This window comes from Oryx dammah, unplaced genomic scaffold (genome assembly GCF_014754425.2).
Source record: "Oryx dammah isolate SB20612 unplaced genomic scaffold, SCBI_Odam_1.1 HiC_scaffold_29, whole genome shotgun sequence".
NCBI classification, from domain to species: Eukaryota; Metazoa; Chordata; class Mammalia; order Artiodactyla; family Bovidae; genus Oryx; species Oryx dammah.
The window spans coordinates 75,005,003-75,031,670 of record NW_024070213.1 but is presented as its reverse complement, the minus strand read 5'-3'; the positions used below and the strand labels follow the sequence as shown (position 1 = coordinate 75,031,670).

The 26,668-nt window shown below is 36.1% G+C and overlaps 1 protein-coding gene across 2 annotated transcripts in view; it reads left to right on the top strand.

The window, feature by feature from the left end:
• The window catches only part of CPNE8 (copine 8), a 256,264-nt gene that overhangs the window by 207,430 nt on the left and 22,166 nt on the right, over positions 1–26,668 (top strand). For both annotated transcript variants that reach the window (XM_040233468.1, XM_040233469.1), the window contains 2 exons: positions 8,168–8,214; positions 19,397–19,578. In XM_040233468.1, coding sequence (XP_040089402.1) covers positions 8,168–8,214; positions 19,397–19,578 — 229 coding nt within the window. The remainder of the gene's footprint in view (positions 1–8,167; positions 8,215–19,396; positions 19,579–26,668) is intronic.

Genomic DNA, 26,668 nt, shown 5'->3' with positions numbered 1-26,668 from the left:
AAGCCTGACTTCCCACTCTTTTGCCCAAATCTCTTAGCATTATGAAACATTAGAAACAGGCATGAACTTTAAGCATAGAGTGTGAGAATTTATTTTACTAGATTACAAACCTCTATGTCTCTCTAGCTCAGATTTTTTCATCTGTGACCTTCCTCTTTCTATAGCTCATATCACAAGCACCAAAAAACAAAACTGATAGACTAGACTTTCCAGGAAAAGAAAAAAATGCTTTTATGTTGCCTTTGCCAGAAATTATCTCAACTCTATATCTGGTTTTAGTGATTTGGAGGAAGGCAAGATCAAGATTAGGAGCATGAACTGCTTATTTTCCTTACATACTAACTGAAAGGGGGCATCAGAGAAGGTAATAGGAGAGATACTAAGTGGGCAAGTTCCAGGAAAGACAAAATAAGAGATAAATGTTTGGAAAAACATTAAGTCAATTAAATAAATGGTTGCTGATGGTAGTGCCAGACCAAGCTTACCTACTTCCTGAAAAATCTGTATGCAGGTCAAGAACAGTTAGAACCAGACAAGGAAAAATGGACTGGTTCCAAGTTGGGAAAGGAGTACATCAAGGCTGTATATTGTCACCCTACTTATTTAACGTATATGTAGAGTACATCATGAGAAAAGCTGGGCTGGATGAAGCACAAGCTGGAATCAAGATTGCCGGGAGAAATATCAACAACCTTAGATGTGCAGATGGCACCACACATATGGCAGAAAGAGGAACTAAATAGCCTCCTGATGAAAGTGAAAGAGGAGAGTGAAAAAGATGGCTTAAAACTCAGCATTCAAAAAACAAAGATCATGGCATCCAGTCCCATCACTTCATGGCAAATAGATGGGGAAACAATGAAAACAGACAATAGTGACAGACTGTTTTATTGGGCTCCAAAATCACTACAGATGGTGACTGCAGCCATGAAATTAGAAGACGCTTGCCCCTTGGAAGAAAAACCATGACCAACGTAGACAGCATATTAAAAAGCAGAGACATCACTTTGCCAACAAAGGTCCATCTAGTTAAAGCTGTGGTTTTTTCAGTAGTCATGTGTGGATGTAAGAGTTGAACCCTAAAGAAAGCTGAAAGTAAAAGTTGCTCAGTCATGTCCTACTCTTTGCAACCCCATGGACTATTCAGTCTCCAGGCCAGAATACTAAAGTGAGTAGCTGTCCCCTTCTCCAGGGGATCTTCCTGACCCAGGAATCAAATCGGGGTCTCCTGCATTGCAGGCAGATTCTTTACCAGCTGAGCTACAGGGAAGCCCTAAAGAAAGCTGAGCGCTGAAGAACTGATGCTTTGAATTGTAATGTTGGAGAAGACTCTTGAGTGTACCTTGGGCTACAAGAAGACCAAACCAGTCAATCCTAAAGGAAATTAGTCCTGAATATTCATTGGAAGGACTGATGCCGAAGCTGAAGTTCCAATATTTTGGCCACCTGATGGGAAGAACTGACTCATTGGAAAAGACCCTGATTGTGGGAAAGATTGAAGGCAGGAGGAGAAGAGGAGGACAGAGGATGAGACGTTTGGAGGGCATCACTGACTTGATGGACATTAGTTTGAGCAAGCTCCAGGAGATAGTGATAGAGAAGCCTGGTGTCCTGTATTCCATGGGGTCTCAAAGAGTCAGACATGACTGACTGACTGAACTGAACCAAATTCTAAAATACTCTCATTTTTCATATGCTCTTAAAAAGTACAATTTCTAATCCATAATAGTTCATCCTAAAATCCAGTTCTGTCATATCCTTCAGCTGAACAGGGGTTATAAGTTGTTGAATTCTGAATTTAACTGATGACAATGCATTATAATGACCAAGAATTTGGTTTCTGGTACTAACTGCCTGGTTCAAATCTTAGATCTTTCCTTGCTAGCACAACCTGTTTATGTTTCTATGGAATAGAAACAAAAATAAAAATAATAATGCCTATCTCATAGGCTGATTTTGTGGATTAAATGGCAAATAGCTATCATTTTTCTGAATAATCTGAATTTGTTTAAAGTTCTAATATGTCTTTACTCATTTAATCATCATAATATTGTTGGTGGCAAATGTCCTAATTATCAGAGACAGGGAGAGAAAAAGACATATTCAACTTTATAAAGTTAGTAAAAGTCTTTTTTAAAGTTCAGTTCTCTTTGAAGGATAATGCCAGGTTATTCCTTCCATTGCGCTCAATCGCCCGAACTCTTGACACTGAATCTAAAACTTGTCCAAAATTATACAGAAAAAGATTTACATTCCACTCTAATTAAAAAGTCTTAGAAGAAGAGCTAAAGCTACCTTCCTACCTATTATAAGCTCACTGTAGAGGCTCAAAGCTGGTTTCTTAATATGCCATTTTAAAGGTGAGTTGAATATCAGTAAGTGCCATTATTAACAAGCCCCATAAGGATTTTTTGAAAACTACTTGAAGCAAGTGTATGATGCTATAAAACGTTTGTCTTAGTTTTATGAAATTGGTGGAATTGTATTGGATATGTTATCTCAGGAACCACATCTTGCCAGAAGATGCAGCACTTTTAATTGTTGTTTTGAAAAATGAATATACATATCTAGAGTGTTTATAGTGCTTTACAATGCTTCTTGTGGCACCTAGGTGTTTTACATTCATCAATTAGAGCTAAACCCTGCAGTGCTGAATGGGGATAAATATAATAAAAAATAAAGCCATTCTGCCTTCTAAAAATGCATTCACATAAAACATCATAATATCCAAACTAAAATCATCTAAAACGTGATTTGGAAAAGAAACTTTTGGAAGTATTAAGATTCATGAGCAGTATTTTGGCTAATGCTCGATTCTAATTTTTGTATATACAAATGCAGGCTTGAGAGATGTCCAGTTATAGCCTTTAAGATTGCGATTTAATTGCCAATTTATGCTATTTTTTTCAAGTGATTCATTTCAAAACTATAGATTTCAAAGTCAAAGAAAATTGCCTGTATGTTTCATCATCAGAACCAATGCTAATTTAGCCAAGATATTGACAGTCTATTTTAGTTATGTTTCATTATCAGAGTGTGCACTACTAGCCACACCATGTTTCTTTCTGGTGAGCAACTGAAACCTTGGGAGCCAGCGGAAAGGAAATCAGCAAAGGTGGCTTACCAAGGGCAGGCTGTGAAAGGGTGGGAAGTTATCACTGACATTGCTTAGAACTGTTAAGAGTATGGGCTTCCCAGTTGGAGCTATTGATAAAGAGCCTGCCTGTCAATGCAGGAGACCAGAAGTCGTGGGTTCAGTCCTTGGGTCTGGAAGATCTCCTGGAGGAGGGCATGGTAACCCACTCCAGTATTCTTGCCTGGAAAATCCCATGGACAGAGGAGCCTGGTGGGTTGTAGTCCATTGGGTTGTAAAGAGTTCGACACGACTGAAGTAACTTTTCATGCACATACATGTTAAGAGTATGGTAATATTAAGATGTAGTCTGTATATTAGTAGATTACAATATTGTTTTTAAGTAATCTGCAGATTGTGTACCTCTTACTGCCTACACCCCCTCGGGGTTCATTATACCAGTTGTGATACACCACTTACCACCTCTATGGGAAGAATTAATTGAAAAAGAAATACCTATATGTTAATGTAATGGGAAAACTGTCTCTTCTGACTCAACAGAGGAAAAGATTAATATGAATAAGGAAAGGACAACATGGATTCCTCAAGAGATTTGTCATCTAGCATGCAGAACATTTATTATGTTCCAGTACTTCAGGATTTTATTTCTAATAACCAGATATCTTCTTCAGAGCAGCTGTTACCTATCTATCATATGAGTAAATTGAGATTCAGAGATGTAATTTTGCAAATGAGTTATAACTCCAATCTAATATAAAAGTTTATAGGTTTTCTGCAAGGCATCATTCATCTCTTCAGCAACTACCTCATTTCAAATGAGATACTAGGGAATTCCTTAGTGGTCTAGTGGTTAGGATTCAGTGCTTTCACTGCTTGGGCTTGGATTCAATCCCTTTTAGGAAACTAAAAGTCTGCCAGCCACAGCATGACCACAAATAAAATAAAAATGGGATTCTATGGGATAGTGCTTCTATTTTTGGTTAGGTATAATATGACTTATTTTGTTTGTTTTGATTATGTCGCTTATGAGATATTTTCTAAACTAGATTTTCTAAACTAGATTTGAGACAGGTTGGCCATCTTGCATACTTTCTTTGATAAAGAGTTCTTGAACTACAGGATTATGAGCTTATCTGCTTCCAAAGTTGTATTTTGGAACACTTTAATTGTGTTAAAAATAACACTGAAATCAAGCTTCAAAATCTGGAGAGTGTACAAATGTTTGTTAATTTATGAAAGGTAAATATAATAAGGACAAAAATATTAGCATAAACAGTTCAGGAATCATATCACTTGTCTCCAGTTTCTTTTTATTCTTACTTTTGACATTTCACTGATCCCACAGAAATCTAAAATTTTAGGAAGGAAAATAAAGTCATAATAAAAGCTTATAATTACTTCCTGGAGGGCAATTTTGTTTAAAGTACCCAGATGACATCTTCTAACAAAATTAGATCATTTATAGCTCTGTTTTGGGTTGAGTAGATCGGGACCTTAGGAGTCAGTGTGAAGAAAAGGAAATCTGACATGGGAGGATCAAGTTCTAGAAAAAACCTGAAATTCTGGTAGATCCAGAAATTTGATAAACTTTACACTTCAGGCCTTTCCCTTCTCCAGGGAATCTTCCCAACCAGACAGCTCTAAATTTGTTATTCAGGTAGTTGTCATTCAAGTAGTCGAACTGCTTTTAGGAAAGAGGGAAAAGGTAAGACAGAAAAGTTCAAAGTTTAGGCCCTGGTGAGCTAGGCACAAGAAGGGTTAGGCTGGATAATAGTTCCTGAGGAAGTGAACCTGAGTTCAGGGCAGGTCCAGAACCCAAGAGTGAACTACAGTGCATATCAGTATATCAAGGCAGAAGCACAGTCTTGGTACTGGCATGGCAAGAATGAAAATACTAGTGGTGTGTGGGCATCTCAACTTCATTTATGGGTTCTAGATTTCAACAGCTAGCTGGTACGCATCTGCCTTTGTCAAGATGATGAACTGCTGTGCTGTTTTGTTATTGTTTTTAATTGTAGGAAGTTGAAGTGGAACTCTAGGAGTTCGAGGATAGTTGCTTTGCTCCCATTTTCTCTTTTTCACTTAGCACAGACCTTGATAATCAAAAGATGCTGAATAAATAATTGTAGATTTTTGGATGGAAAAATCCAAATGGCATGATGATAAGTTAAAGGATCATCACAACCATGAAATGATTTATGAGCCATCATATTTTCCTTTCTGATTAAAATACTGCTGATTCAAAACGATAAAGGAGTGAGATTCTTCCTGATACACAGAATGAGGCAAGGAAGTAATCAGATCTTGAAATCAACTAAACACCGAATGACTGTTTTTACTTGTTGGCTTTCTGTGTGGCACCATTATTATCAAATAGTCTTAGCTATCATTTAGTGCTAAATGCACTTATCTTTTATATTGTCTTGGAACGCCTCACCCTGCAAAGTTTCATAAGTACTCTTAGTACAGCCTGGCTCCCCTTCTCCCCCCTTTTCCTCTTCCTTTCTTTTTTCCTTCCTTCCTCCCCCTCCCTCCCTTCTTCCCTCCTCCTCTCCCCTCCTTCTTTCTTTCCTTCCTTTCTCTTCTTTTTAAATTTTCTCTCCTTTTTTTACATTTTTGTTGTACCTAATCTACTTGGTTTTTATCATTTAGTTTGTATTTCTAGCTGAACTTTTCTGTAAATACTTTCCTCTCTTTTTTTATCCTTATGTATAGTATAGTTCTTTGGTTAGTAGCCTGTCTTTTCTTTGAAGTTTATGAATATGGTCTTGGAGGTTACATGTGAATTTGAATTCCAGAACTTGCATTTATAACTTATGTGGAAAGTTAAGTGTTACTATGATTAATTTCCTCATCTGTAAAAAGAAGAGACAGACAGAGTATTTCATGTAGTTTTTTTGTCAGTCCTTGCTTTATTGTTACTTGCCAAGCCCCTGCCCTCTGAGAGTTTTTAAACTTGGCTAATGTCAGCAACTGGGTTGCTGAAATTCAAACCTAGTTCATTGAGACTTAAAATCTAATAAACCCTTTCTAATTCACCATACTATACCCTGTATTATAGTTACTTTCTCTGTAGCAGCAGAATGACAAAGCAGTGTGCTGATAACTGTTCTTTCCAATTCCTCAAAGGGATTTATTATCTAAAAATATTCTCCCAAATGCTTCACTGATTCTTTCTCTAAATGTTGTATGTGTTTTAAACTGTTATGCTCCAAATTAGCCTATATTCTTAGCCTATAAACCTAATTTCTACTCTGAGAAAAAAATTACCATCTAACTATAAAGAGAATCCATATTAGTTTTCATTAATGTAAAGCACAAACTTATTTATTCCCTAGGGATAAGAAGTGAACGTTTTTCAACAACTGAATTATATAAGGATTTTTCAGGCTCAGTTGTTACAGAAGAAAGAAATAGTATACTATACTTTATACTAACAGAACTACAAGGAACTCTATACTGTCACACCTGTCATCATCACCATCATCATTATCATCACCACCACCATTTAAACAACAGCTCCAACTTTGATGTGTTAGATAAATTCTACAGTGTATCAAAAGTAACTTGTTGTTAAAACACACAAACATAGACTACGTACTCATATTTTCAAATTATTTACTTTTTAAATTAAAAGTTATTTTGTAAATTATATTTGATAGCAGGTTTTCCATATCATTGTCATTTATTTGTGCTTTATGCCTTCTTTGGTGAGAAAGAAGTGGAATTACATATAGGAAGAGTCAGTTCAGTTCAGTTCAGTTCAGTCACTCAGTCATGTCCGACTCTTTGCAACCCCATGAATCACAGCACGCCAGGCCTCCCTGTCCATCACCAACTCCCGGAGCCTACCCAAACTCATGTCCATCGAGTCGGTGATGCCATCCAGCCATCTCATCCTCTGCCGTCCCCTTCTCCTCTTGCCCCCAATCCCTCCCAGCATCAAAGTCTTTTCCAATCAGTCAGTTCTTCGCATGAGGTGGCCAGAGTATCGGAGTTTCAGCTTCAGCATCATTCCTTCCAATGAACACCCAGGGCTGATCTCCTTCAGAATGGACTGGTTGGATCTCCTTGCAGTCCAAGGGACTCTCAAGAGTCTTCTCCAACACCACAGTTCAAAATCATCAATTCTTTGGTGCTCAGCTTTCTTCACAGTCCAACTCTCACATCCATACATGACCACTGAAAAAACCATAACCTTGACTAGATGGACCTTTGTTGGCAAAGCAATGTCGCTGCTTTTGAATATGCTTTCTAGGTTAGTCATAACTTTCCTTACAAAGAGTAAGCATCTTTTAATTTCATGGCTGCAGTCACCATCTGCAGTGATTTTGGAGCCCAAAAAAATAAAGTCTGACACTATTTCCACTGTTTCCCCATCTATTTCCCATGAAGTGATCAGAGGTGTATCCAAAAAAGTGAATCTTTACTGTGAATGCCAGTTCCTTGGTTCTAATCCAGCAAAGTAATTTTGCATAATTACCATGTGCTGAAAATTTTAAAGCATATATAACCAATCTCATCTATGTAGATATTTGTATAATCTATAAATACACACATGAGCACAAGAATACTGTGAGCACTGAGGGTTAGATCAGTATTTGAAACACTTGAGTCATGAAAAAAGCAAAAGAAAATCCTTTTTTTCAGGATTGTTGGAAAGAATTAATTAGACATGATTTTAGCAATGCCATACTTCTAAGGGTATAATAATTTCACATTGACTAAAGAATAGTCTTGAAAGTAAATTAATAATAAATGTTGACATTGGATACTGGCAAATTATTATTTACAGTTTGACTTCATTATGAGCTCCTCACTTAATTATTGTGCTCTCAAACAAGATCTATATTTATTCCTGATGCTTTATTTTGTATTTTATAGTTGCGTGATTGTAAAATTATTTTGCCAAGTTCTTAGCTTGTAAAACTACCTATCTGATACTATTCAGTGTGTGCTGTAACATAGTTGTAGTAATACCATTTAAGAAAATTAATGATATTAAAAATATGGCAAAAATAGAAATCATGAGGTTATTCAATTATTAATGATTCTTATTTATTTATATTTTAGAACACAAATCAATTTCACAGTGGCTATTGATTTTACTGCATCAAATGGTAAGTATTATGACTATCTTATAATAAGAATTATCATCTATTACATTAAAAATAAATATTTTCATGAGGTTTAGATGTTTTCTTTCCACATAAACATACTTCTGAAGTGCTTCATAAAAAATTCAGATAATTTTTTTTAATGTTATGAAATAGTTTAGGTATATAAGACTATAAGAAATACAACAAGGTTCATAATAGTCCCATTCAAATTTATTAACTATTGAAATACTGTCTCTTTTGTTTTACACGTTTTTAAAAGGAAAACTTTAAATTTAGTTAAGCTCATTGTGTACCCTTCCCTTTTTCTCCATACATAGCTGTAATTCTGAAGCATGTCTGACTATAATCCTCATTTTTATAGTACTTTTTTGTACATTAATTTATATAAATGTAATTCAAGTACATGAACCTTCACAGCTTGCTTTTCTTTTATTCAACTGTTTTTAATAATTACTTATGCTAGCACATTTATATTTAATTAATTCAGTGGGACCATAAACTAAATCCCATGCTGAGTTTAGAAAAGAAAGAGGAACTAGAAATTCACTGGATTATAGAGAAAAGAAGGGTGTTTCAGAAAAACATCTATCTCTGTTTCATTGACTATGCTAAAGCCTTTGACTGTATAGATCATGACATATTGGAAAGTTCTTAGAGAGATGGGAATACCAGACCATCTTACCTGTCTCCTGAGAAACCTGTATTTGCGTCAAGAAGCAACAGTTAGAACCCCATATGAAAATATTGATGGGTTCAAGATCAAGAAAGATGTACAACAGGGCTGTCTGCTGTTACCTTGTTTATTTATTTAACCTATATGCTGAGCATATCATGAGAAATGTGGGCTAGATGAGTTACAAGCTAGGATCAAGATAAGCAGGAGAAACATCAACAACCTCAGAAATATGGATGATACCACTGTAATGATAGAAAGTGAAGAGGAACTAAAGAGCTGCTTGATGGGGGTGAAGGAGGAGAGTGAAAGAACTGACTTAAGACTAAATATTTTAAAAACCAAGATTATAGCATCTGCCCCTATTACTCTGTGGCAAATAGAAAGGCAAAAGGTAGAAGTAGTAACAGATTTCCTCTTTTTGGGTGCCAAAATCACTGCAGATGGTTGACTGCAGCCACGAAATCAGATGATTGTTTCTCAGCAGGAAAGCGATGACAAGCCTAGACAGTGTGTTGAAAAGCAGAGACATTACTCTGCCAACAAAGGTCCATGTAGTCAAGGCTATGGTCTTCCCAGTGGTCACGTACAGTTGTGAGAGCTGGACCACAAAGAAGGAAGAATGCCAAAGAATTGATGCCTTCAAAATGTGGTGCTGGAGAAGACTCCTGAAAGTCCCTTGGACAGCAAGATCAAACCAGTCAGTCTTAAGGAAGATCAACCCTGAATATTCACTGGAAGGACTGATGCTGAAGCTGAAGCTCCAGTATTTTGGTCATCTGATGGGAACAGAGAACTTGTTGGAAAAGTCCCTGATGCTGGGAAGATTGATGGCAGAAAGAGAAGAGAGTGTCAGAGGATGAGACGGCTGGACAGCATCACTGATGAAATGAACATGAACTTGGGAAAACTCTGGGAGATGGTGAGGGACAGGGGTGCCTGGCGTGCTGCAGTCCGTGGGGTCACAAAGATTTGGACACAACTGGGTGACTGGATAACAACATGGGTAATTTATATATCAAACATTTTAAGAAAAGACAATGAGTGGACTTTCAATCTTATTTCAAAGTGACTTTATTTCAACAGTTATTATGTATCATAAAAAAAGAATATCATTATTTAACTTTTACCAAAATTTGCCATCAATTTATATATTTATCTAGTTTTTTTCAAATTGGTTATTGTGCTGTAACTCTCACATTAAATTCCCTTTTCTTCACATTTCTTTCACATTCACTCACGTTTCACAAAATAATTGAATTTTTAAGTAAGAAAGCATCTTAGAGGTCCTTTACTACAGCTGTCATTCTCTTAGGGCTTCCCTAGTGACATTCAGTAAACAATCTGCCCCCAATGCAAGAGACCACCTGCAATGCAGGAGACCCAGGTTCTATCCCTGGGGTGGGAAGATCTCCTGGAGAAGGAAATGGCAACCCACTTCAGTATTCTTGCCTGAAAAACCCAATGGACAGAGGAGCTTGGCAGGCTACAGTCCATGGGGTCTCAAGAGTTGGACATGACTTAATGACTACTACCACCATCACCCTCATGTACTAAGAAGGATATTCAGATCTAAAAAATCTTTTACTAATAAAATATCTGCCTTGTTAGCAGAGGTGAGGAGACCAAACTGTAATATAGCCTTTGACTACATGGTAAATTTATTCTTCAACATTGTGGCTTCAAGTTGATGATTTTTACAGATGTGTTTTATTCAGTAAAATATGAAACATATATACCTATAAGTCCAACTGGATTAAAATGCTAGCTTTTGTTTACCAATGAACATTAGCACAAGAGCTAGAAGAATAAGACTGTATTCAATGGAGTAATACAAGCTACTGAAACTGTCTTAAGAAAATAGACAATCTGAAAAACCTATAATAGAGATTGAATTGGTAATTTTAAAACTATCCACAAAGATTCTGTGGGCCCAGGTTTAGATAGCTTCACTGATGAACTCTATTTAAAGAGGAACCAATACCAATTCTTCACAAATTCTTCTAAAAAATAGAAAAAGAAGGAATATTCCTTTTTTTTTAAGAAGGAATATTCCTAACAATCCAAGAGGCATTACCTTGATACCAAAACCAGATAAAAACATAAGAAAAATCAGAAAACAATACCTTTTATGGATATAAAAATTCTCAGCAGAATACTAAGAAACTGAATCCAGCAGTATGTAAAAAGAATTATATATTATGACCAATTAAAAATTATCTCAGTAATGCAAGGTTGGCTTAATATTCAAAAGTCAAATAATGTAATGCACCATACCAATTGAAAATAATATAAAGCACACATGGCCACCTCAAATTTTGACATACTTCTATAATGTGTCTGTATGTGTGCATCTGTGTGTGTGTGTGTGCTCAGTTGCTCAGTCATGTCTGACTCTTTGCAACCCCATGGACTGTAGCCCGCAAGGCTCCTCTGTCCATGGAATATTTCAGGCAAGAATACTGAAAATGGTTGACATTTCCTGCTCCAGGGGATCGTCCCGACCTGGAGATTGAACCCATGTCTGTTGCATCTCCTGCACTGGCAGGTGGATTCTTAAGGGCTGTGCCAAATAAAAACATATAAACTGGAGTAGAAAGAGACTCATTAACCTTATGAAGGGAAAATATGAAAAACTATAGCAAACATCATTCTTAAGAGTGAAAATCTGGATGCTTTCACCTTAAGATGAGGAAAAGAACAAGGATATGAGCTCTCTCTTCTTACATTGTACTGGAGGCCAGGGCAATTAGGCAAGAAAAAAATAAAAGATATCCAGATCGGAAAAGAAGAAGTAAAATTATTTTTATTTGCAGGTGACATTATCTTGTATGTAACACATACAAAATCCTAAGGAATCCACTGAAAATCAATTAGAACTAATAAATGAGTTTAGTAAGATTGAAGGATGAATGATTAATATATAAAAATCAGTTATTTTTCTATACACTTCTAATGAACAATCTGAAAATGAAATTAAGAAAACAATTCCATTTTTTAATAATATCAAAAGGAATACAGTACTTAGAAATAAATTTAACAAAAGATTCTTTACCACCTCAGTGCACCAGCCCCAAGCATCCATTATCATGCATCAAACCTGGACTGGTGATTCGTTTCATATATGATATTATACATGTTTCAATGCCATTCTCCCAAATCATCCCACCCTCTCCCTCTCCCACAGAGTCCAAAAGACTGTTCTATACATCTACGGGGAGGGAGGAGGGAGGGGGGTTCAGGATGGGGAACACTGTATACCTATGGCAGATTTATGTTGATGTATGGCAAAACCAATACAATATTGTAAAGTAATTAACCTCCAATTAAAATAAATAAATTTATATTTTAAAAAAAAGATTCTTTACCATCTGAGTTACCAGGATAGTGAGTGCAAAACTTATACCTTGAAATTATATGCTGAAAATTTTTGAAAGAAATTAAGTATGAATATAAGCTGAAAAACATGCCATGTTCATTGATTAGGGAATTCAATATTGTTAAAATGGCAATATTTTCCACAGAGATTATCAGATTCACTGTCATCTCTATCAGAATCGGAAAGATTCTTCAAATTTTTTGAAGAAGTAGATAAGTGACCCAGAAAATCATATGGAATTTAAAGAGATTCAGAAGAACCAAAGCAGATTTGGAAGAAAAAAAAGAATAAAGCAGGAAGATTCATACTCCTCATTTTCAAAACTTACAATAGTAATTTCAAGGCAGTGTGGAGCTGGCATAAAAATATTAATAGATACATAAATCAATGAAATAGAATTGAGATTCCAAAAATAAACCCATGCATCTTAAGTTAACCAATATTGAGAAGAGTACCAAGACAATTCAATGGGAGGAAGTATATTGTCTTCAGCAAATGGTACTGGCACAACTGAATGCCATAGGCAAAAAAAAAAAAAAAAACATGAGGTTGGACCCTAGCATCATATACAAAACTAATAGAAAAGAGACCAAGAATCTAAATGTAAGGGTTAAAATTTTAAAGCTATTAAAAGAAAACAGATATATTTTCATGATCTTGGATTTGACAATTGATTCTTAGGTATGACACCAAACACATGAGCAACAGAGCAAAAAATAAATAAATTGAACTCCATCAAAATTAACTTTTTTATACTCCATGAAGCATAATTAACAAAGTCAAAAGACAAACCCCAGAATGAAATAAAATGTTAGCAAATCAGATATCTCATGGAGGATTTGTATCTAGAAAATATAAAAAACTCTTATAACTAAAAAAAAAAAAAAAGACAAATATTGCAATTTAAAGTGATATTCCAGTTATTCAAAAGAGCTATATAAATTACCAGTAAGCCCATGAAGTGGTACTTGGCAACTTATGTATCAGGGAATGCAAATCAAAATCATAATGAGATACAATTGGGTTGGCCAAAATGTTCACTCCTTTTTTGTTTTATTTTTCCTGTTAGATGTCTCTAATAGAGTTTAGTTGTCTTTAACTTCATTTGAAATAATTTTATTAGATTGAATTGTAACAGCTGTCATATCAGTATGCATTTAAAAAAATCAAGATTGGTAGACTTTTGTGTGCCATTTGAATACTGAAGATAGAAGAAAAAAGCAATATTTTCAGCATATTTTGTTTTATTATTAATGTTTCAAGAAAGGTAAAAAAGGAACTGAAACACAAAAATAAGAGAGAGATTTGTACAGTTTATAAAGAATGTGCTGTGATTGAACAAACATGTCAAAAGTGGTTTGCAAAGTTTCATGCTGGAGATTTCTTACTGGACAATACTCCACAGTCTGGTAGACTAGTTGAAATTGATGACAATGGTATCAAAACTTTGAGAACAATCAATATTATACCACACTGGAGATAGTGAACATACTCAACATTTCCTAATCAAGCTTTGAAAATCATTTGCACCAGTTTGGTTATGTTAATCACTTTGATCTTTGAGTTCCAAATAAGTTATGCAAAAATAAAACCTTCTCTTTTTTTAAATTTATTTATTTATTTATTTTACTTTACAATACTGTATTGGTTTTGCCATACACTGACATGAATCCGCCACAGGTGTACATGAGTCCCCAACCCTGAACCCCCCTCCCACCACCCTCCCCATATCCTCTGTCTTGATCATATTTCTGCATGTGATTCTCTACTTAAATGTCATGAAAGCATTCCACTTTTAGAACAAATTGTGACAGGTGATGAAAAGTGGACATGCTAGAATAATGTGAAATGGAAGAAATCATGGGAAAAGTTAAGTGAAGCACCATCAACCACATCAAAGGCTGGTCTTAATCCAAAGAAAGTAATGTGTATATGGTGAGATAGGAAGGGAGCCCACTATTATGAACATCTTCTGGAAAGCCAAATTAATTAACTTGTTGGGTTAATTGCAACAAGTATCATACCAATTAGAGCAACTGATAGCAGCACTTAATAAAAGCATCCAGAATTAGTCAACAGAAAACATATGTTCTTCCATCAGGATACTGCAAGACCACATATCTCTTTGATGACCAGGCAAAAACTGTTACAGTTTGGCTGTGAAGTGCTGATTCATCCACCATATTCACCAGACGTTTCACCTCCCAATATCCATTTATTTCAATCTTTACAAAACTACCTGCATGGAAGAAATGTCAATTTCCTGGAAGACTGTAAAAGGCATCTGAAATAGCTCTTTGCTTAAATGATTAAAAAAATTGGGAGAAGATGAAATTATGAAGTTGTCTGGAAAATTATTTAAGGTAGTGGAACAAAACAATGAATATGTTGTTCAATAAAGTTCCTGGTGAAAATGAAAGGTGTATTTTATTTTATTTTTTTTAATTAATCTATTTTTTAATTGAAGGATAATTGCTTTACAGAATTTTGTTGTTTTCTGTCAAACCTCAACATGAATCAGCCATGAAGTGAAGTCACTCAGTCGTGTCCAACTCTTTGCGACCCCATGGACTGTAGCCTGCCAGGCTCCTCTGTCCATGGGATTCTCCAGGCAAGAATACTGGAGTGGGTTACCATTTCCTTCTCCAGGGGATCTTCCCAACCCAGGGATCAAACCCTGGTCTCCCTCATTGGAAGCAGATGCTTTAACCTCTGAGCCACCTATATCCCCTCCCTTTTGAACCTCTCTCCCGTCTCCCTCCCTATCCCACCCCTCTAAGCTGATACAGACACCCTGTTTGAGTTTCCTGAGCCATACAGCAAATTCCCGCTGGCTATCTATTTTACATATGGTAATATAAGTTTCCATGTTACTCTTTGTATTTTATTTTTACTTAGAAAAACTGAAGAAACTTTCTGGCCAACCTAATATTTCATACCCACTAGGATGACTATAATCCAAAAGTCAGAAAACAGCAAGTGTTGGCAAATATGTGAAGCAATCAGAACCCACCCTCACATACTGCTGATGAGAGTGTAAAATAGTGCAGCCACTATGGAAAACTCTGTGACAGTTCTACAAGTTATTAAATATAGTTACCATATGAACTAGTAATTCCACTCTTGGATAATATATACAAGTGAGATGAAAACATATGTCCACACAAAAATTTGTACATGAATGTTTATAGCAGCATAATAACCAAAAAGTGGAAGCAACCCAAATGTCCATAAACTGATAAACAAGTTTGAAAATGTGGTACATTCATACAATGGAATACTATACAGCAATAAACAGGAATGAAATACGACTCACTAAAACATGCTAAACACAGATGAACCTTGAAATCACTGTGCTGAGTGAAACCTAGTTATAGAAGACTACATGTTATGTGATTCTGTTCATAGAAAATGTCCAGAATAGGTAAATTAAAGAGACAGAAAGTAGTCATTGTTTAATTCTGGGCTGGATAGAATAATAAGGGAATGATAGTAAAGAGGTACATTTTTTTGAGGTGATGAACATGTTCTAAAATTGACTGTTGATGCTGTGCACATTTGTAAATATACTTAAAATCATTGAATTGTGCATTCTAAATGGGTTAATGTAAGTTATATAAATTATATCTCAATAAAATTTTTAAAAGAGCTTGGTGGTTGTTTAGTCACTAAGTCATGTCCGACTCTTGTCACCTATGGATAGTAGTAGCCTGCCAGGCTCCTCTGTCCATAGGATTCTCCAGGCAAGAGTACTGGAGTGGGTTGCTATTTCCTTCTCCAGTTAAAAGAGCTTATTCAAGTGTTATTTTTTTATGAAGGCATAGTGACCTCTAAAACAAAATCATATATGTTTGATAATATTCAAGGTTTAAAATATTACAAAATCTTAAAGCAAAGAGTTATAACTAACAGTAAGAGCTATGAAATATACCTAGATTCTTATTCTAGTTTGACCAATTATTACAGTGTAATTTAGGCAAGTTACTTAGTCTGAAAGTTGTTTGATATGAAAAACAAGTGTCATAAGCTTGTTGAAAAGGGACTAAGTGAAACATGAAGTAAGTTCATACATGTTATACTAGCATATATGTTATGTTCTTTGCTATTATAATTATTATTATTATTAGCTGATAACTCAATGTTATTAACTTACTACAAGTTCACTTTTCCATGTGCATTGCTGCTGATATGGAGGTGGTACAACTATGGTCCCAGTTTCAAGAAGTTGCCAAATTCTGTGGTGCAGCACACAAAAGCATAAGAGTAGAAGAGGAAAGACAATAAAGGCTAGACTAAATAAGGAAGGTTGTCTCATGCATGTGAGACAAAAATTGTAGCGAGGAGAAAGTGAATTTCAGGATTGGGTGGCAAACTGAGCGGTAGAGATGGAAAGAAAGATAGCATTAGTGATATAGTGAAGAGCTTGGTCTGGGTAAAGATGCTAGAAAGAGATAGGGAACATCTTTGAATGGATACAATTGGTCTCTGCTAGGCATGGTAGGTGGAGAAGGCAATGGCAACCCACTCCAGCACTCTTGCCTAGAAAATCCCATGGACGGAGGAGCCTGGTAGGCTGCAGTCAATGAGGTCACTAAGAGTCGGGCAGGACTGAGCGACTTCACTTACACTTTTCACTTTCATGCATTGGAGAAGGAAATGGCAACCCACTCCAGTATTCTTGCCTGGAGAATCCCAGGGACAGAGGAGCCTGGTGGGCTGCCATCTATGGGGTCACACAGAATCGGACACGACTGAAGCGACTTAGCAGCAGCAGCAGCAGCAGACATGATAGGCCAAAGTGTTTAGATATGCTGGGGTACTAGTAGTGCTTTTAAGTTGTGGTTCTCTTAGAGAAATAGAATTAGTTGTGTATTGCAACCATATTATATTTAAGAGTTGGGTTAAATAATCCCTCAGGCAAGTAGAAGCATTATTTATCTGTGGTTCCAGTAGGTCTTTGAACAAGAAACAAAAATCTCTGCTTTAGAAAGAGCTGTCAAAAATTGCACCAGGTAAGTTAAACAGACAAGGAAGACTGTTCAGGATTTTTGCAATAGAGACCAAAGCTACAGCAATGGAAGAAAGAAATTGAACTCTTCTCCTCCAAAACAAAAGATGAAAGAGTTTATAAGTGCTGTTGTGAACTAGTGGGAAGGTGCTGAGAGATACTGGAGGTGAAATTAGTCTGTGTGATTAGGCCATCTGGGTTTACTGCGTGCTCAGTCGCAACCAGCTCTTTGCAACCGTTTAGACTGTAGCCTGCCAGATTCTCTGTCCATGGGATTTTTCAGGCAAGAATTCTGGAATCTGTTGCCATTTCCTCCTCCAGGGAATTTTTCTGACCCAAGGATCCAGGGATCGGACTCCAGTCTCCTGGTTTCTTGCTCTGCAGGCAGATTCCTTGCCACTAGGCCATGGGGAAGCCTTCTGTGTTTACTAATTAGCAGCTATTGAAGTTAGACTCCTACTCTCCCATAGAGACTAAGCAACAGAGGTGATATTTTTCTTGATTATTACATTTCAAAGGAATGACTCCCAGGTCCCTGAGAAAGACATTCCTGAATTGTAGAAGATTTATACTTCAAAGGAACAAAAAAAATTCACAGTTCCAAGGTTTCCAAAGTAACTGCTCCAAGAAATAAGAGGTCAAGGGCCTATAGTCAGGAGAAACCTTTCTAAAGTTAGTCAAGCTGAAGGAAACATTAGGGCCCATCTTGACCATAAGACACTTTTTAAGAAAAATTTTGTCATGTGACCCTTGAATGCTGATAACCCTTGTTAATATATATGCATTTACACGATGAATTATCTTTAAACCAAAAATGTTCTGGGTATTGTTATATGCATTATAAACTAAAGGGAGATCTTTACTTTGTTTCTCTCCAGAACCCAAGTGCTTATTATTACTTTTTCCTTAACAAAAAAGAACTATGCTTTGCAGGTTTCCTTCTTTGGGCAATGTTTTAATGTAGAAGTGAGCTTTATGAACTGCTACAAGTCCCATTTAATTTCCATTTTCACTTAAGAAACTAAAGGGACTTTCAGGCTGCCTTTGTGCTGGTAATTAGGACAACTGAATCTGAATCTCAGTGTGTTTGAGTCGTGGTGCATATATTGCTTTCTTTGTCAAATTCATCTTTATTCAAGTGAGACATCCTATATTTGTGGATGACTCAGACAATAATAACAGTAGTAGTTAAATTTTACATTTCTATTTGTTTAGTCACGAAGTCCTATCTGACTCTTTGAGACCCCATGTGCTATAGCCCACCAGGCTCCTCTGTCCTTGGAATTTTCCAGGCAAGAATCCTGGAATGGGTTGCCATTTCCTTCTCTTACATTTCTACGGTGCTTTATAATTTTTAATCACTTTCACACATATAATCCTAGTTTTTCTTCTCAGTAAACACTGTAGTAGGGTTTCTAACAGGAATTTTACAGTTAGTTGTCCTACAGATGGGAAGACTTGACTTTCGGCCTTTTCACTCCTAACTTAATGTCTAGTTAGAAACTGAATAATTTTTCAGATCCAGATTTTCAGCATAAATTTGAAAATCACCATGTTCTCTTTTCAAGTAATTAAATTGGGATAGGTCTCACATATTCAACTTATGTTTGCGATACAACTTTAAGAAGGCTCATAATTATTAAAGCCTGTTAACATCAATCGGGTCCTTTGATTATAGGCATAAAGAGTCAAGCTAAAGGCACATAGTCTGTTAGTTTTAAATAAAGATTACAATAAAATATGATCAACAAAATTATTTTTATGCCTCTGGGGCTAAAACAAGAATTGCCTATGGCATTGACAATGAGAAATAATTTTTGAAAAAAGTCAGCATATCTTTGGGAAATTTTCTACATGTCTAATCTAATTTAATAAATATCTCTATGTCATTGTGCATCCAAAAGAAGCTACTGGGTTGACCAAAGGTCTGCTTGGATTTTTCCATAAAATGTTATGTAAAAACTTGAATGAACTTTTTGGCCAACCCAATATTTAACACATTATGAATGGAGGCAGAAAAACATATTATTGATATTTCAATCTGAAATAGATATCAAGAAAAATGTATAAAATTATACCTTTAGATTGATCTCTCATGTTTTAATTTTTTTTCTATCATCAGGCAACCCTGCCCAGCCCACTTCTCTCCACTACATGAATCCTTATCAACTGAATGCCTATGGTATGGCACTGAAAGCAGTGGGAGAAATCGTTCAAGATTATGACAGTGATAAAATGTTCCCAGCTTTAGGTTTTGGTGCAAAACTGCCTCCAGATGGAAGGATATCTCATGAGTTTGCTTTGGTAAGAATACATGGAAATAATTGATATTTTGAAAAAAAAATAGTATTTTGGATCTTTTCATAGGTTCACTGCTTATGCTTTAATTGCTCATGTAGCAACTTCTTATGACTATAAAATCAGCTCAGTTTTAGAAAGTGATTGATTTAGAAGTGTGATATTAATAGTGTGATATTAATAATATTAATACAAATAGATTAGCAACAAATCTACCTAAAGTGCATATGATTTAAAACTTATTCTGGTTTTCAGTTGCTACATAACACCTTCATGATTTGTGGGTCAAGAATTTGAGCATGATACAAGGAGAATAGTACGTTTGTTCCAGATACCTGGGCCACACCTGGCATGCTTTGATTGGCTAGAGATGGCTGGAATTGTTCTACTGGAGCCATTTATCTGTTCCATTCTGACTGTTGGTTGGATTCCTCAGTTTTCTTCATGTCGTATCTCCTGGAGCTAGTACATCCACTAAGATGTCTCATTTGCTCGTGACTAATGCCTACAGCTAGGATGGCTGAAATACCTGGATTCTTTAGGTGTCTTTCCTTCTTTCTACATACAGTTTGTCAATGTGGTTTTGTGGGCTTCATCACTGTGTAGTGGTCTCAAGGTAGTCGTATTTCTTACACAGCATTCAGCTTTCTCAGAGTGGATATTCTAAAAGGCTGGGGAAGAATCTTCAAGGACTTAGAAGTCTCAGAAAGTTATTTCTCCTACATTCCTTTTTGTCAAGCAAGTCACTAAGTTCATCCCAGTTTCGACGTAGTGGAAGTAACCTTCACCTCTCAAGGGGAAGGGTATCAAAGAATGAGTAGCTATCCTTATTCTTCCATCTTCCAAAATGTCATTTCTTTTCAAATATAAAGGATCAGTTATTGGTAGAATTATTATTTTTCAAATGTAAAGCAATAATTATAGGTATAATTAATTATGGTTTCAATATAATGGAGTAGATGTGACTCAAATATTTACCTAATTAATGTTTAATTTACATAAATCCACTCCTGTTGTATGATTACAAATAAGCAATGTACTGTATTCTACCTTTAAAATAAACTTCACACAGATAGTGCTTATAGGCCCAATCAGCCTTATTCTCACTTGCGTTTTTTGATAAAAATAATGGGAAAAACTATGTGGGAATGGTTAGATATCATTTTGGAAATTTTTTTAAATTTTCCTAATAAAAATGCCTCCCTGCTTTACTCTATATATTGTGAAATTAAAGTCTTCTGTGCCCAACAATTTTTGTAGGTATTTTCTGTTGTTTTTATTCTTGTTACAAAAATAATGTGTGGGATTTTTTTTTTTTAGTTCTGCAAGAAGAATAAACAAATAAACAATTCAATTATTTACTAATTACTGAATATCAAGCCAGGTACTTTTTGCTCATTTCTTGTACAATCTTCATAAAATTCTTGTCTGATAGGTATGTCATGAGATGAGTGACACATCACACTACTATCAAGAGCCACTCATATTAAATACAGTGAAAAGAGTACCCCCAGGAGTTGTATAATTTAGCCCAGAGTCACAGAATTTAATCAGGTTTCCAGAAGACAGGACTTGAACCCAGGTCAGTCTTATTATAGAATCTTTGTTCTTAACCACTACTAAACCACATTTTATAAAAGCATCTATAATAATACCACCTCTTAGATATGTCCTTTATGAGCCCCATTATGTACACACACACACACACACACACACACACACTCTTCCAGAAGCTCCTATATGATCAGACTTTATCTTCTTTAATATATTTTAAGAGTTGTATTTTAATTTTTTTCCCATATGTATTCTTGATTTTTCTGTTCCATCACCCCCATTTTGGGAAAGGTTGCTGGAGGTTTTAATTTTCTTCTGTGAAATAACCCATATGCTATCACCCCCAATGTCATATAAAAAATGAATATCTGTTGCAATTTAGTTGTGTCCTAGAGAATTAAAATTTCCCAGAAATTTATAAGACCACAAAAATTACTCATGTGATCCTATGTCTTGTGAGCCTCAGGAAAAAGGTCCTGACTATTTTAAAGCTTAAGAAAGGAATAATAAAAAATAATTATGCTAAACTAATGATATTAATTTTCCTTCCACAAGTTTTTCCTCACCTTTGTGTATGATTTTTTTCCATTTGTTCTCCAATTCTCTCCTTTTCTGCTTTTCCTGCCTCCATATCAATTCTTTACAACCAAACCTATGCAAAGGAGAAACTTTTTATTAATTGCATCTTAAATGATTCTTTGAACTGAACTCAAATATTTATAAAGGTCGCACTCTAAATTTATGAAAAATAGTTTCTAAAATTGGTGAAAGTGATGGTGACAATGCTTCATCTTTAATTTTACTTAATAATTATATGACTAACTTTATTCAAAGCACTTTTTCTTGAATAAGACAGACAAAGGTTAAGTAGGTCTTCGGAGAGATAGTACTCCATTTAATTTTTGTGTTAACTTCATCCTAAATAACTACAATATATAACTGTAGATGCTGAAAATAGCAAATAGAAAAACTTCAGTCCATGTCAACCTGGCAATTAGTGTACTACCCTAATGTTACCAAACCCTCATATTTCCATGGTAAGAATTTGTGATATATATATATTAACAATCATTAATGTTTATCAAACTGAATTCAAATAATCTTTCAGACAGCAAGGGAGGTGTCTCACTATTCACACTGTTCACTGAACCTGGGGTAGGTAAGGTGCAAGCAAGGAAGCTGGAAGAAGATTCAAGCAGCCATAGGAACTGCAGACATGTTTATTCTCTAATGGCTGGTGCGGCAGCCATGATGCAGCCATGCTGTATTCTCTGATGATTGACTCAGCAGACACAGCCATAACACAGCTGCAAGGGCTTTTCAGGTGGAGCTTATACAGTTTTACAGAAAAAAAAGTGGCCCATGACCAAATGAGTACCTCATGACATGCAGGCACAGTGCTATAAATGATCTCAGATGTTACATAACCATGGAAAGTCGTTATTTATGAAACATGAGGCAAAAGCAAGAGGTCCTGGGGCAAGAGAACCTGACTACTGCCATCATGGCCAATTGCTCTTTCCCTACAAGAGCTCTTTAACAAAAATTTTAAATCTCTAATTGGTAAGTTTGAGGCTGGCACAAATGTTGAAGTTGAGCTTTAATCAATCAAAAGGATCTAAGGTAAACCCCAGCTTTTTATTTGAAATATGTGTAGGAATAGGTATTGTGGAAAAAGAAAGGGAAAATATCTCCGTATTAACACTTTAGCACTTTTGATTGTGGAATGCCATGGCTGACAATGATACTTGACTCATTACACTGTACCTGAAGATATAATTACTCATTACACTGTACCTGAAGATACTGAAGTTTTCAACAGTATGTGAACCAGGAACTTCCAGATGTTCAAGCTGGATTTAGAAAAGGCAGAGGAACCGGAGCTCAAATTGCCAACATCCTTTGGATCATCGAAAAAGCAAGAGAGTTCCATAAAAACACATCTACTTCTGCTTTATTGACTATGTCAAAGCCTTTGACTGTGTGGGTCACCACAAACTGTGGAAAATTCTTAAAGAGATGGGAGTATCAGACCACCTGACCTGCCTCCTGAGAAACCTGTATGCAGGTCAAGAAGCAACAGTTAGAACTGGACATGGAACAACAGACTGGTTCCAAATCAGGAAAGGAGTATGTGAATGCTGTATATTGTCACCCTGCTTATTTAACTTATATACAGAGTACATCATGAGAAATGCTGGGCTGGATGAAGCACAAGCTGGAATCAAGATTGCTGGGAGAAATATCAATAACCTCAGATATGCAGATGACACCACCCTTAAGGCAGAAAACGAAGAACTAAAGAGCCTCTTGATGAAAGTGAAAGAGGAGAGTGAAAAAGTTGGCTTTAAGCTCAACATTCAGAAAACTAAGATCATGGCATCTGATCCCATCACTTAATGGCAAATAGATGGGGAAACAATAGAAACAGTGATCATTGAGACTTTATTTTTGGGGGCTCCAAAATCACTGCAGATGGTGACTGCAACCACAAAATTAAAAGATACTTGCTCCTTGGAAGAAAAGCTATGACCAACCTAGACAGCATATTAAAAAGCAGAGACACTACTTTGCTAGCAAAGGTCCATCTAGTCAAATCTATGGTTTTTCCCGTAGTCGTGTATGGATGTATGAGTTGGACTATAAAGAAACCTGAGTGCTGAAGAAATGATGCTTTTGGACTGTGGTGCTGGAGAAGACTCCTGAGAGTCCCTTGGACTGCAAGGAGATCCAAGCAGTCAATTCTCAAGGAAATCACTCCTGAATATTCACTGGAAGGTCTGATGCCAAAGCTGAAACTCCAATCCTTTGGCCACCTGATGGGAAGAACTGACTCATTGGAAAAGACCCTGATGCTGGGAAAGATAGATGGTGAGAGGAGAAGGGGACGACAGAGGATGAGATGGTTGGATGGCATCACCGACTCAATGGACATGAGTTTGAGTAAGTTCCTGGTTTGGTGATGGACAGGGAAGCCTGCCATGCTGCAGTCTGTGGGATCGCAAAGAGTTGGACACGACTGAGTGACTGAACTGAACTGAACTGAAGATACAATAGTGTAAAGGAAATATTAGGAGGAAATATTTCTAATAAGCACACGGCCACAGACCTTAAAAGCAAATCTTCTGCCCTCTTCCTTAATAAACAACAAAATTAAATGTATTTATTTTCAAAAACATTCTACATTTTACTTTTGTGTTAGAGCCTCACATAAGCTTATTTTTATTTGTCTTAACAAGCAAACAACAATTCCCCATGTTATTATTTTAAGAAATAAATTTTTTAAAGATTTAGAAAATCATTCTATCAACATAAATAAAATGGGGGGGAGGGAATGGTACCTTGTTATTTCCAGAGAAATAAAGGAAATATATAGTTTTATAGGAATATAAATCCTGTCCCAGTCAAAATGTTCAAATGCTGATCAAAAAGTAACTCAGAACTATCCTGGTTTGTAATTGTTCCCTTAAGGCAGGTATATAATATATTTTATATGCCCAAAATCAGTAATGAGTTTTAATTTTAACTAGCTTTATACCTTATCAAGCAAAAGAACAACCTAAACTTATATTTAAAGGAAGGTTAATTAAAGGTCAGCTCAGATTAGCATCAAAAAAATCAAAACATCAAAAAAAATAAAATAAATTGCTATTTCATGCTAAATATTATACTTTCATGTTTTAATTTCAATTTGTATAGTCAATTCTATAATATAAATAGTTATTTTATTACTTTTATGTTTTAAAAGTTACATGAGGGTTAATAAATTTTGAAGAAGACAAAATTTAAAGAACAAGGTGGATATAAATTATTCTTTCACAGGTGACAAAATTGAAGTCATTGGTAACGTTTGGCTTAGTTCACTAAGATCCTGTCTTTCAGATGCTTAGGATTTTGTAATATCATTACATAGTGGTGGTTTCCTGGTGGCTCAGATGGTAAAAAAAGTGCTTGCAATGCCAGAAACCTGTGTTCAGCCCCACAGGTTTGGAAAGATGCTCTTGAGAAGGAAATGGCACCAGCACTCTTGCCTGGAGAATTCCATGGACAGAAGCTGCAGTCCATGGGGTTGCAAAGCGTCAGACATGACTGAGCAGCTAACACTTTCACACTTTGATTGTTCAGATAAAAAATATACATGCTTATTATGTTTAAGCATAGTGACTATGTTTAGTTGGGCTTCCCTGATAGCTCAGTTGGTAAAGAATCCGCCTGCAACGTGGGAGACCTGGGTTCGATACCTGGGTTGAAAAGATCCCCTAGAGAAGGGAAAGGTTACCCGCTCCAGTATTCTGGCCTAGAGAATGCCATGGGCTGTATATTCCATAGGGTAACAAAGAGTCAGACATGAAAGCAGCGACTATCACTTACATGCTTAAGTATGGTTACTGTGTGTCTATTGTTTTAAAAACATAACTACAATTTTATATATATATATATATATATAAAACCTCCTTCCAGAGGTGGAGCCTAATTCCTCCTCCCTTGAATGTAGGCTACACTTAGTGACTCATTTCCAAAAAGTAGATGAAAGTAAAAGTAATGCTCTGCAACTTATAAGATTAGTTTCTGGGCTTATTGGAACTTCCTCCTTGCTCTCATTTTGGAGAAGTTAGCCACTTTTGTTGCATAATGTTGGAATACACAAGCAGCCCTGTGCAAAGTTCCTTTAGCTTATCACCAGCAGACCATACAGGTGAGCCTTCTTAGAAGCAGATTGTCCAACTCTGGTCTTGCTTTCAGATGACTGCAGCCCAGGTCAGCTTCTTGACCCTAAGCTCTTGAGAGATCCAGAGCAAAAATCACCTGGCTAAAATATGGGATAATAAATGCCTACTGTTTTAAGCCACTACCTTTTGGAATGGTTTGCTAAATAGCAATAGACAACAATGCCTTATTGTGTTATTTGTGGAATCTGGACTCAGAATTAAACCTAATAACAGAGGATTCAGAGAATGAGAAAGCTGAATCAAGTCTCCAGTTGCCTTTCTAGATTCTATCTGCCGAATAAGAACTCCAGTGCTGTGCTAAGTCACTTCAGTCATGTCCGACTCTTTGCAACCCCTTGGACTGTAGCCTGCTAGTCTCCTATGTCTATGGGATTCTTCAGGCAACAATACTGGAGTGGGTTTCCATGCCCTCCTCCAGAGGATCTTCCAAACCCAGAGATCAGCCCACGTCTCTTACATCTCCTGCATTGCAGAAGGATTCTTTACCACTGACCACCTAGGAGGCCCAAGAACTCCTGTGGCAAGCTCCAATTCCACTGAACAATATGAACAAGTTTCTCTGATTTTTTTCACTTTACCTTGTCGTGATGCTACTCACACCAAATTATACTCCCTTTGATCCCTTCTTTTTGGGGGGTTATCCATTTTGGCCTGAAAATGTGCAAGTGGCAGATATTTTACGTTTTTACTTCCATAAAGAAAAACTATTTGAATTGATAGTATTTTTCCTGATTTTGATACACATCACTGCAGAAAGCTTGGAAAATACAGAATAATCTAAACAATCAAATAAAAATTGACAGTTATATAAC